The sequence below is a fragment of the Esox lucius genome, chromosome 18 (genome assembly GCF_011004845.1).
Source record: "Esox lucius isolate fEsoLuc1 chromosome 18, fEsoLuc1.pri, whole genome shotgun sequence".
NCBI lineage: Eukaryota > Metazoa > Chordata > Actinopteri > Esociformes > Esocidae > Esox > Esox lucius.
This window is the reverse complement of record NC_047586.1, coordinates 12,153,515-12,166,794: the sequence shown is the minus strand read 5'-3', so window position 1 is coordinate 12,166,794 and position 13,280 is coordinate 12,153,515. Positions and strand designations below refer to the sequence as shown.

The following is a 13,280-nucleotide window of genomic DNA, read 5'->3' as shown; positions in this document are numbered from 1 at the left end:
GCAGCTGAAATGGGTTTTCTCAGAAGGGTGGCTGGCTTCTCCCTTAGGGATAGGGTGAGAAGCTCAGCCATCCGTGAGGAACTCGGAGTAGAGCCGCTGCTCCTTTGCATCGAAAGGAGCCAGTTGAGGTGGTTCGGGCATCTGGTAAGGATGCCCCCAGGACATCTCCCTAGGGAGGTGTTCCAGGCATGTCCAGCTGGGAGGAGACCTCAGGGTAGGCCCAGGACTAGGTGGAGAGATTATATTTTGACACTGGCCTGGGAATGCCTCGGGATCCCCCAGTCTGAGCTGGCAAACGTGGCTCTGGAAAGGGAAGTTTGGGGTCCCCTGCTGGAACTGCTGGAGCTGCTGTCCCCGCGACCCAATACCGAATAAGAGGATGAAGATGAGATGAGACACTTCAACTGTGAGAGACGGAATCTAAAACAATAATCCAGAAAATCACATTGTATGATTTTTAAATAATTAATTAGCATTTTATTGCATGACATAAGTATTTGATCACCTACTAACCAGTAAGAATTCCGGCTCCCACAGACCTGTTAGTTTTTCTTTAAAAAGCCGTCTTGTTCTCCACTCATTACCTGTATTAACTGCACCTGTTTGAACTCGTTACCTGTATAAAAGACACCTGTCCACACACTCAATCAACAGATTCCAACCTCTCCACAAAGGCCAAGACCAGAGAGCTGTGAAAGGACATCAGGGATAAAATTGTAGACCTGCACAAGGCTGGGATGGGCTACAGGATAATAGTTAAGCAGCTTGGTGAGAAGGCAACAACTGTTGGCGCAATTATAAAAAAATGGAAGAAGTTCAAGATGACGGTCAATCTCCCTCAGTCTGGAGCTCCATGCAAAATCTCACCTCATGGGGCATCGATGATCATGAGGAAGGTGAGGGATCAGCACAGAACTACACGGCAGGACCTGGTCAATGACCCGAAGAGAGCTGGGACCACAGTCTCAAAGAAAACCATTAGTAACACACTACACCGTCATGAATTAAAATCCTGCAGCGCACACAAGGTCCTCCTGCTCAAGCCAGCGCATGTCCAGGCCCATCTGAAGTTTGCCGATGACCATCTGGTTGATCCAGAGGAGGAATTGGAGAAGGTCATGTGGTCTGATGAGACAAAAATAGAGCTTTTTGGTCTAAACTCCACTCGCCGTGTTTGGTGAAAGAAGAAGGATGAGTAAAACCCCAAGAATACCATCCCATCCATGAAGCATGGAGGGGGAAACATCATTCTTTGGGGATGCTTTTCTGCAAAGGGGACAGGACGACTGCACCGTATTGAGGGGAGGATGGATGGGGCCATGTACCGTGAGATCTTGGCCAACAACCTCCTTCCCTCAGAAAGAGCATTGAAGATGGGTTGTGGCTGGGTCTTCCAGCATGACAACGACCCAAAACACATAGCCAGAGCAACTAAGGAGTGGCTCCGTAAGAAGCATCTCAAGGTTCTGGAGTGGCCTAGCCAGTCTCCAGACCTAAACCCAATAGAAAATCTTTGCAGGGAGCTTAGAGTGGGCCAAAATCCCTGCTGCAGTGTGTGCAAACCTGGTCAAGAACTACAGGAAACGTATGATCTCTGTAATTGCAAACAAAGGTTTCTCTACCAAATATTAAGTTCTGCTTTTCTGATGTATTAAATACTTAAGTCATGCAAAACATTTAAAATTCATGTTTTAGATTCCGTGACTCACAGTTGAAGAGTACCTTTGATAAAATGTAAGACTTCTACACGCTTTGTAAGTGGGAAAAGCTGTAAAAGCGGCAGTATATCAAATACTTGTTCTCCCCACTGTATTCATTCTTGCATCAGATTTGCAACTTACCTGCTGAAACTTCAATGGAATCAATATCAGTGCAATTATTGAGGACTGGGGAGCCCCAAAACGCTGTGTAGTTCACATAGCTGATTACACTGGGGACATAAAAATCACCAAACATGAAATCTGTCATTGTAAGGATTAGGATTATATATTTCTTCATAAAAAAATTATGTATAACATTTTAGAAAATCAGTCACAGGCTTGAGGCAAATCAATCAATCCCATAGTTAACCCCAGCAAAAAGTATTGTGCAATTCATGAGAATGAAAATGTTAGCATTTTGGTTGATTTATAAGTCAGTCTCACCATGTTCTGGACGCATTCTGGTCTTTGTTGGGGAAACAGGGGATGTAGTAGGTGGCTGCTGGTCTGGTTTCAGGCCAGCTGTAATGGAGGGAAGAGTCCACTGGGCAGTTTTCTGAGGGACAGAAAGAGAACCATAACAGCAGAACATTGGAATGGCACACCAGCAATATATTCATAATCACTGAATACCAGAGCATTCTGTGTGTTCACATTTCAAACCTAATTGTAATTAGGAGGTGATTTAGAGCTGATGGGTGATTGTGTGCAGTGGAATGTTGTTCTTTATATTGGATGTATTTTTATGATCCTCTTAAGGTTCATTGCATTAGTCACTTCATGCACTAAGTGGGGAGGCATTGAAATGACTACAGAGGATCTGGTTTAGATCATGTCCCACCAACAGACTGCGCAGAGAACAAGTCCAGCTGTAGTCCGCTGCCGATGCTACTGACACTTCCCTTCATCCTCGTTGAGATGGCGGCTTCTCCCAGAGTCACGTTTGTGGTGGTCCTGTAGACCAACAGGGCCTGACAGGTGTATCTAGAGGTGGGGTGGGGGTTGGGGGGGGTGTACATTAAAAAGTCTGACCTACTTAATTACCAAACCTATTTTTATTAGGGTTGACTTTTAAGGGCTCAGAGAGGTTCTCATTCGAGTCTCATGGTAAGACAAAACACATGGTCACCACCTCCCACAGTACACAGTGTTATGGTGCATATTGGCCTTACTTTTTACTGACACTCCTCTTCACCAGTGAGCCACTGTAAGGATGTATACTGGAAAAAGATAGGAAACAGAAATGAACAGTAAAATAACTCTTAAGAATGATAAATAGAATGGATTGAGGTTTATTTTTTGATTGCAGTTGCACTGTAATTGTTTACCTGACATTATTGACATAAACCACATGTGTCCAGTTTTGGAATGTTTGATTGAGCTGTAAATAAATATGTAAATGAGTTAATTAATTGAGTTCATCAAGTATTATGTTGATGGTTTGACATTCAGGAAGACTTACCCACTGTGAAACAGTTTTCTCAACATCTGACTCTGTTAGTTGTGTCCCCTTGACACTGACAACAAAGGAGATCCTGTAGAAAAGAACCTCTGCAATTGAAAAGAAGAAAAACAAAGCACATCAACCTATGTTTGATGCAGGTAATTTACACCATCCAATGGAACGTTTGTCTGTGCTGCATAGCAGAAGTGCCGTGGTTGAGTCATACACTCTAATTATGTTACGTAAAAATCCAATTTCACATGACAAATGATACTGAAAGGCTGCTACTCCACAGATAAAACATGGAGCTTTTTTTCTCTCGTAAGGAATCGGACAAATGAACCTCCTCTGTTATTCAGGATGAAAGGAATCATTACGGAATTGTTGGGCGTAGAAACCGTTATCTTATGACTTATGTGTATTCGGGGGCCAAATAGGTGATGGTAAATGAAAGCATGTGCCACGTGGTACAGTACAAAACTATGTGATTGTGTTGGCGTTCTGCTGCTATGCCTCACAGTTATCACAAGATGGCTCCCAAGCCTCTCCTGTTGTTAGTACTGATCCACAGTAGCAACAGTAATATGCTGTTTCTATTCCATGCCAAGACTTCTTGGGAGACCTTAGTGATTGCAGATAAGGTAGGTAGGCCACCTACATATAGTTTACTGGGTATACCTATACCAGGTGTGTATATATATATATATATATATATATATATATATATGTACACAATTCGGTGTTTAAATATAAAGTTATAAATCAATCTTTGTTGATCAACAGCAATAGTTTTTCTTTGCTTTCTTAGAGCAATAATAGATACAATTTAGAAGAGAAGATTCCAAAATAAATTGATAGAAGCATTGGATGTCTCCCAAGAAACAGGTATGATTGAAAACTTGAAATCACAAGCGGAGGACTGCACCCCATGAGGGAGGGCAACAGCCACCCCGCCAACCCAGCAGAGGCCATTCTACAGCTCAGTACCTGGTATACTACAGAAGACTCTAATGTTAATGTTCTACACCCCATTGAAAACAACAACCCCCCCAATCATTACCATCCTTCACCAGGACACCTTCATTTCCCACCGTTCTCACCCATCAACCCTATTCCATCTACTACAGTAGCATTCAAAGCAGAGATTCAGCAAACAAGAGGCTATCTCTCTTTTAGTTTCTACTTCTACATTGTTATTGCAAAACATACTGTTCCCGGTTGAAAATCCACACAGACATGAAAAATGAAAGCGAGCTTTACATTGGCATGGGGCGTGAACAGGGATGCCCACGTTGCCCGCTGAGGTCCATGGGCTGGCGTGTGTGGTGGACACTGTCCCATTGCCTGCGTTCACCACTCTATGTGGAGTGGTGAGAGACAAGTAGGGGCTCTCAGTAGGAACAAAAGGCTGCTGAGCCATGTCTGTGGTGGTTAGCGGCGTTGACGCCGCCTGTGTCTCCGTGTCTCTGTCTGTGATGTTTTGGTTCACAGACACATCACCAAGGCCCACGCTGTTCGCTAACGAGCTTGGGGCAGTGGAAGGTGTGTGATCGATGAGTGCCGGCCAGTCTTTATCGCCTTGTGGTTCCTCACTCCGGAGTACTGTAACAGGGCCAGCCCCAGCAGGGTGTGTGTTAGGAGCCTTAGGAAGCTGGCTGGTGGGGACAGAGGTGGGATGGACGTTTGGGAAAACAGTCGGTGGTTTGTTGGCATCGGCGAGTTGTTTGTACGGGGTAGTATCAGGTATTTTGGGACTGGGAGTATTCGGGACAGGAGAAGGTTGGGTAATTGTCGTAACAGCGGTGGGCTGGATAAATGCGCCACTAACGGCGAGGTTACTGGAGCCAGGAACAGTGAGCTGCGTGCCTGGGGCAGCGGGTGACGTTGTACTCTCCGTGCCCCCTCTAGGCCGGGCCACTGCTTCGCTAGTTCCAGCAGGCTGAGTGGGCCCTGATTGGCTGCCAGTCAGCGTGGCGGATTGCTGGAATGCAGCAGTTGGTTGAGTGGGCAGTGGGGCGCCAGCTCTCGAATCCACCGTGTTGGCCGTTTCAGTGAAAGACGTTACCCTCAGCGGTGGGGTGGGGAGAGGCCTCTCCCCTCCAAAGGGAGGGAGGGATATTGACATGGGTCTTTGGGACAAGGGGGATTCAGCAGCGTCGGACATGAGCTGGTCTGACCTGGAGGTCACAGTGGAGAGAGGCTCAGACAGTGGGGTGTGTGTGTCTGTATGAATCGCTGGACCGATACCCCGCATCGGCCGCTGCCAGCCTAATGCGTGCGTATGAGCTTGCCGCAGAGGGTCATGGGTAATGATACTGCCATATCCTGATGCTGGGCTTTTGATTGGAGGTGTCAACCTAGCCGGAGGTGGGGAGTGTGTTATCAGGGAGGAGGAGAGGAGGCTTGTCTGGGAGGGTTTTGGGGATATGTCATCATTCAGGTGTGAGGTCCCGTGATGTCCATGCTGAGATACAGATAGCTTTCTCTGGGTGCTGGGGCGCAAGAGAGAGATCAGAGAGGGAGAGGAGGGAGTAGAACTTATGGCTGACATGTGGACCGCCTCAACCTCCACTTGAGCGGAGTGCCTCTCCGACCTATTTGGTCTTTCCCATCCAGTAACCCTGGTGATATGAAGCTGCTCTGGCCGAGTCAGGAGGCCAGAGCTGAGAGGCACCATGCTGACTACGGTGGGAAATACATCCATGTGCTCCTGTCTGCTGTGGGACACTGTGTTAGCAGGTGAGGACTGAGAAGAGATACATTTTTCTGTCATGGTAGCTGGAAGCCGTGTCTGGGGGAGGGATTCTTCTGTGATAGGAGTGACAGATAGATTGGATGTATGGGACAAACCCCTCAGATCAGAACTGAGTGGTAAAACCTTGGGCCCTTCTGAGCAGGCCGACACACTGTTCGTATATGACAATGAATCCAAAGCCAGAGTGGAATATAACCTGAACAAATCTATCTGGCTACCTGTCTCAGAGGCAGTACTTTGTTTGGGAACCGGAGTGGCTAACCTATCATCCACTGAATGAGAGTTTGTTGTAAAGGAACTCAATTGATTCCTCAAAGAGGGTAAAACCAGGTCACTGTGGTGTTTGTCAGAGAAAGAAAGGTATGTTTTCTCAAGTACAAGAGCTGTAGCATCATCAGTAGCGGCTGGCTGTGGACTGGGCCTTGTGATGAATAAATCACTTTGAATGTCCATGGAAGGCTGCAGCACAGTCACCTGTGAACTCTCCGGGAGCACAGGCTCTGTCTCGGCAGAAGTCGGCCTGACGTGTCCTGAATGCCTAACACCACCTTGTTCCACATTGCGTATGGGTAAGGAGGGGAATGCGGTGTACGGAGAGGTTGGGAGGGCTCTGGTTGGAGCCAAGGGGAGGGAGTTAGTGGCTGATTGAACTGGGATCACAGCCGTCCATATGCTTTCTGCTGGCTGAAGCTGCTGCAGTATAACAGGAGCTGTAGCGGTGGGGGTGGGAGTTAGGGTATAGTAGTCTCTATGTCTGTCTGTGAGGGGCTTTTCAGTGATCCTCTCAATCATCCCTGAGACACTGCACTCTGCTACTGTTAATAATGAGGAGGACTGTGTGTCAATGTTTGATAGGGTCTGAGTGGGCTTCTCTGCTGTTTGCTCATTGAAGCCGCTGTTCAGCCAGGCATGATCTGTATGCCCACCTGTCCTTTCCCGTGCCGTGCTAAAAGAAGACATCTGAGCCCGGCTGTGGTGTCTACCACCCTGTTCCCTGGTCCCAGCCTCTCCCACAGCCTCTCCTCCAGCTCCTCCTCCAGCTCCTCCTCCAGCCCCTCCCCCAGCCCCTTCCCAAGTCTCTCCCACAGACGCTCCCCCAGCCTCTGCGCCAGCCTCTTCATCAGTCTCTGCCAATGTTCCTCCAGCCAACGCCTCGCTGGGCAAACTGGGATCGTATTGATGCTGTACATTTCCCCCTCTTCCGCCGCCAGCAACATGGCTGCTCACGGTAACAAGGCCTGGGCCATCCGGGCTGAGTCCTTCCCCGGCTGGGAGAGGCTTATGTGGGTCAAAGGCAGCCGGAGCCGGGCCTTCATCCATGGAGTAGGACGAGTCGTATTGGAAAACACTGAAAGGGTCGTCCCCCAGGTCCAGGTCATAAATAAATGGGTCAGAGCCTGACGTGTACTCCTCCAGAGGCTCGGTCCAGTTCACCGTGCTGCTGTTGTCTCCGCCGGGACTCAGTGAGACCCAGCGGGGGGGATCAATGGGCTTCTTCTTCTTACGGCTGCTGAGCGATGAGGACGCCGCTGCCGGGAAAGGCTCCAAAACCACCTCACCGCTACTGTTCCCAACGTCCACCGGTAGCAACGCCTGGGGTCTGGTCGTGGTTCTAGATAACGGCTGTGGTTTCCTGGCCACAGGCACTGCGGTTGTCTTAGTTACGTTGGACCTGGGGGGCATGTGTGTTCCTGGTACAGGAGGGGGCTTGGTCAGATAGAGGATGGGCCTGCCCGGGAGGCGTGTAAGAAAGGCCTCGGGTTTCTTCCTTACTGGCCAGATAAGCGGGGTGGAGATGTAGCCCAGGGAGGTTTTGGAGTTGCGGGGGCCAGGCACGACGTGAGGTCTGGCATGGGAGGTGGCATTGATGGGGGGAGCCACTGGCCGGGGGGTGAGTCGGAGTAAAGACCACAGATACACCGCCCTCTCCTTTTCTGTGGTTCCCCAGTCCAGTCAAAATCAAAATGGATTGAGTCAAAGCAGGTTAAATATTTTAAACAGAGAATGAGTTAAGAAACAGTGAAACCTAGCTTATTTGTTGAATACATACAGTGTCTTCAGAAACTATTCAGTAGCCTTCATTTTCTCCACCATGTTGTTGTGTTATAGACTTAATTTATTATTGACTGAATAGAATTTTTTTTTCAATACCCCATAATGACAAATGTGTACGTCTTGAACATGGAAAACTTAAACATTTAATTTACATAAGTATTCAGACCCTTTGCCATGACTCTCCAAAGTGAGGTCTGATGCATCCTGTGTCCATTTATGATTCTCAGGAATTTGATTGGCGTCCAACTGTGTCAAATATAATTGATTGGACATGATTAAGAAAGACTCACACCTGTCTAAGGTCCCACACTTCACATTGAATGTCAGAACAAAAGCCTGGCCATAAAACTCCAAGGAACTTTTTTCAAGACATACAGTACCTGTCAAAAGTTTGGACACACTTACCCATTCAAGTGAATGGATAACCTGTTATCGCTGCCAAAGAGGGTCTGAATACTTATGTACATTTGATATTTCAGTATTTCATTTGCACTAAATTGGCATGCATTAAAAAAAAAAAAAAATCACTTTGTCATTATAGGCTATTGTATGTAGATTGATGGCATTAAGTCTACACAGATCAGCCATAACATTATGACCACCGACAGGTGAAATGATTAACACTGATAATCTCGTTATCATGGCACCGGCCATTGGATGGGATATATAATGCAGAAAGTGAACATTTTGTCCTCAAAGTTGATGTGTTAGAAGCAGGGCAATTGGGCAAGCATAAGGATTTGAGTGGCTTTGACAAGGACCTAACTGTGATGGCTAGATGACTGGGTCAGAGCAAAACTCCAAAACTGCAGCCCTTGTGGGATGTTCCCGGTCTGCAGTGGTCAGAACCTATCAAAAGTGGTCCAAGGAAGGAAAAGCGGTGAACCAGCAACAGGGTCATGGGCGGCATCGCAAGGCTCACTGATGCACGTAGGGAGCAAAAGCTGGTCAGTGTGGTCCGATCCAACAGACGAGCTACTGTAGTTCAAATTGCTGAAAAAGTTGATGCTGGTACTGATAGAAAGGTGTCAGGACACACAGTGCATCGCAGCTTGTTGCGTATGGGGCTGCGTTGCCGCAGACCAGTCAGGGTGACCATGCTGTCCCCTGTCCAATGCTGAAAGCGCCTACTGGACCACCGAGAACTGGAACACAGAGCAATGGAAGAAGGTGGCCTGGTCTGGTGAATCACGTTTTTTTTACATCACGTGGATGGCTGGGTGCGTGTGCATCGCTTACCTGGAGAACACATGGCACCAGGATGCACTATGGGAAGGAGGCAAGCCGGTGGATGCAGTGTAATGCTTTGGGCAATGTTCTGCTGGGAAACCTTGGGTCCTGCCATTCATGTGGATGTTACTTTGACATTTACCACCTACCTAAGCATTGTTGCAGACCATGTGCACCCTTTCATGGCAACGGTATTCCCTGATGGCATTGGCCTTCAGCAGGATAATGCGCCCTGCCACAAAGCAAAAATGATTCATGAATGGTTTGTGTAACACCACAACGAGTTCAAGGTGTTGACTTGGCCTCCAGATTCTCCAGATCTCAATCCAATCGAGCATCTGTGGGATGTGCTGGACAAACAGGTCCGATCCATGGAGGCCCCAACTCGCAACTTACAGGACATAAAGGATCTGCTGCTAACGTCTTGGTGCCAGATACCACAGCATACCTTCAGAGCGTTAGTGGAGTCCATGCCCTGACGGGTCAGGGCTGTTTTGGTGACAAAAGGGGGACCTACACAATATTAGGCAGGTGGTCATAATGTTATGGCTGATCGGTGTATAACACAAACAAAATGTGGAGAAAGTTAAGGGATCTGAATACATTCCAAAGGCTCTGTAAATAGTACCCTATGGTCTTATTCTATACAAAACCACAATATAAGGATCTTCTGTATTAACAGCAGTAAACTACGCCTTCATTTTGACATGAAAAAATACATAGATCTTCCCCGAATATTGTAAAACCCATCTTGGCTAAGGTCAAGATACAATGGGAGTAAGAGGCAAGCAGACAGTTGGAAGGTGGCTGAGATAGAAGACCGTTTGTTTAGCCAAAGGGAGCTGCTGAGTCTCCCTACAAACAAGAAAAGGACAAGCCAAGTGCGTGTGTCTTACCCACGGTAATGATGTTAGTGGACATGGTGGTAGGAGGCATGTTAGTCGTGGATGGTGGGGTGGTAGTGGCTTCAGACACTGTCAGCAAGAGTGACAATACAACTCAGTAAGCAAGGAGAGCATCCTAAAATGTCAGCCTTTTCCAAAAATGACTCGCCCCACTCCCTGAAGATTATGTTTAACTGTTACCCGGCTGAGCAGAATTGGAGCAGTGACAGACAAAAAGATGATATGAGGAAGAAACCAACAATAAAGTAAAAATGTTAACAACCCGAATGAGTAGACAATATCATTACTTTGTGATTGCTAAGTATCTAATATTAAATATGAAATCAGTAATTTCTGTCACTGCGAACAAAAATCGGACAGTTCTTTTACATTGCTATAGTCATTCTTAGGATGTCCCGTTCGCTAGATCTATAGTCCCGAAACACTTACTAAAGTATGCTAACAGTTAGTAGTAATTTAATAGTTGATTTTTGGACATTGACAAATAGACTCCATGTACTCAGACTACTGTAGACTTTGAGATGTGGTTGCACAATGTGTTTGAATGTCACAATGACAAAGAAAAGGTGCACAGTTTATTTTAGCTGAACAAACACATCCACACATGGAACAACAAGTGTATCTTACCCGGAGTTGTAGTAGTGGTAGTAGTAGCAGTAGTAGTGGTAGTAGTTGTAGTAATAGTAGTAGTGATGTTATTTACTGTGTTAATAGTAGTAGATAACAGGCTAGAAGTTGTCACTGTTAGCAAAATAAAGGGACAGAAATGAACAATTAAGCGAGAAACATTTGTCTTGAAAATATTGAATTCCCTCCAGTCAGATCTCAGCTGTTATGAGCCAAAGGGGATAGTGTGCTGTTCTTTTCTTTTCACACACTGTTTTGTTAGTGGGGCTGTAGACAAGATAGCTTTAGCTGAGTTTGCAATAATGGTTGTAGGAGAAGCTGTCAGTGTTGGTAGAACATGGGGGTGGAAAATAGTTACAAAATAAAAATGGAAGGCAATAAAAGCAAAACACACGATGTAGGACTACAGAATGCAATTCTGAATCCATTGTTTAAAACGTACTCCCAGTGAGAAGCCATGACAATTGCTTTGCTGCCTAATCCATCAAGTGAAGAATAGCACTGTTTTTAAAACCATTCTCCACATACTAGCACATTTTTTCATTCGGATCAGACATGAGAAAACAAATCCGCATCTTACCACAGGTTGTACTGAATAGAGGTGTGTTAGTAAAGGCTGCTGCGGGGTGAAATGAATACACAAACCATAAGCAATTCCCTAGAATGTGTACATGCCCTTCTGTAAAAACCACATGCATTCAACTTGACCAGGTTTTCATGTGAAACTTATGTTAGTTGTATGTGATAACATGTGACAACATGTGAAGCAACATGAAACTACACATACTATAAATGGGAACACATGTAAATTGCTCCAAAATAATCGTTTGTGAAATTTACGGATTATACGCTTTTTCTGATGAAATTGTGTGTTTTTTCTAAGGTTGGAGTTACATGTGTCAACACCTAGACATGCCATGTTCAATTATTAGAAGCAAATGGAAACAAAAAATAGCATCATTTGCAAGATCTCTTATCTAATTTTCTTGGTTAAAAGACTCAAATGTATCAAAGAGTCAAATGCAATGACTGCATACAAATGTCATGTGTTTGCTAAATGTTCTCAGGGAATGCAGATTAAACTAGGGAGATGTTGTTTGAAGCAGCCAAACGTAAGAGTTTATAAACAGCTTATATTAAAATGAAAAGTGCAATTTGCTCTATGATATTGATCAGATTAAATATGCATGAACTGTAAGAGATATCATAACAAAGGTGCTTCTGGGTAACATCGGCACATTAGTTGTAGCAGCAGTAGTGGTGGTAGTTTGAACTTGTGACATTTAAAGCACGGCAAAAATAAATGGTTAGTGGACCTCTTAGTGTTGAGAAAAATCATGCTGACAACTAAAGTTGGCATCTCACCAGTTGTTGTGCTGGTAGTTATAGGCATGCTAGTTATGAAGGCAGTTGAAGAGGTAGCTGGTGATGAGGATGGACAGCAGTTGTGGGAGATGAGTTGAATAAACGGCGGTGAAGTATTAGATCATGGAAGCAATGGGTAGCATTTGGTCATGAAGCATCCCCATGAGATCAGCTATCAGGACACATTTCACTGTCAAATTAACCAGTGTTCTCTGTTTTGATAGTGAGGGCAGAGTTAAATCAATGTTGTTTAACCATTCAAATTAAGCTGCTAAATATATGTATCGGGTGATACACTTTTATTTCTAAATATATCTAGGCAATGGCTATTGAAACTCAATCACTTATAACATTAAGGTTGATATTATGGAGTATTAAAAGACATCCTATGCAGTGTTACTGATAGTATTTGTATTATTTCAAACTGTCTAGTTTTCTAATAAACATGTTGCCCTTGAGGTTTCTTTCTAATAACATCTGTAAATATGTTACGCAGATTAAAAATCTATGAAACTACAGTTGGCTAACTCTAATATTTGAAGTATTACAGTATCTAGGTGGTATTGATAACTTTAGTGCCAAAGGCTTAAAACCACTAAGAAATGTTAACCCCTATTGTAAGATAACAGTTGTCAGGTCAAAATATATTCTGATACAGTCTGAGAGACTAGAGATTTGCCTTAACATTTCATAACATTATAGATTTTTGTTTTGCATTTTGTTTAGACCGCTATCGCTAAGAAGAACCTCTACTGTTATATGCTATGAAAGTCGCACCCACTACTGGTGCTATCTGTAATGTTACTGAATGTGCTTTAAGTTTATATAATCAAATCCAAGAAAACACAGTCATATAAGATACACATACATTGTAGTAATAGTTGTATACTGATTTGCTTTTACCTGATGGCTTTTATCAAAATGCAGCTATTATCTTGATCAAAAATGCTTGCTCAAGTTGAGGACATAAATACAGTCTGTTTGAAGTTTTATATTACATCAAGCTCAGGCTTTTCTAATGACAATTGCCAGCCAGCAACTTTGAAAATGTGGTATTTTGTGGACAGGAAAACTGTTGAAAGGTATTGTTCATGTGTGCAATTCAAATTAAAACACTGTTCCCATTTTGGATTTGTGCATCTTCTTGGCAGTCCAAAATATTGTAAACTGGCATTTGTAAATTCACTCAGATTTTTTAA

General features: G+C 44.7%; 1 protein-coding gene across 1 annotated transcript in view; it reads right to left on the bottom strand.

The window, feature by feature from the left end:
• adgrg6 (adhesion G protein-coupled receptor G6) overlaps window positions 1-13,280 on the bottom strand; it is a 66,949-nt gene that overhangs the window by 16,112 nt on the left and 37,557 nt on the right. The window contains exons 8-13 of the mRNA XM_020056113.3: window positions 3,163-3,251; window positions 3,029-3,081; window positions 2,873-2,920; window positions 2,542-2,684; window positions 2,145-2,256; window positions 1,842-1,930 (exon numbers count right to left, since the gene is read on the bottom strand). Of these exons, the coding sequence (XP_019911672.2) occupies window positions 1,842-1,930; window positions 2,145-2,256; window positions 2,542-2,684; window positions 2,873-2,920; window positions 3,029-3,081; window positions 3,163-3,251 (534 nt within the window). The remainder of the gene's footprint in view (window positions 1-1,841; window positions 1,931-2,144; window positions 2,257-2,541; window positions 2,685-2,872; window positions 2,921-3,028; window positions 3,082-3,162; window positions 3,252-13,280) is intronic.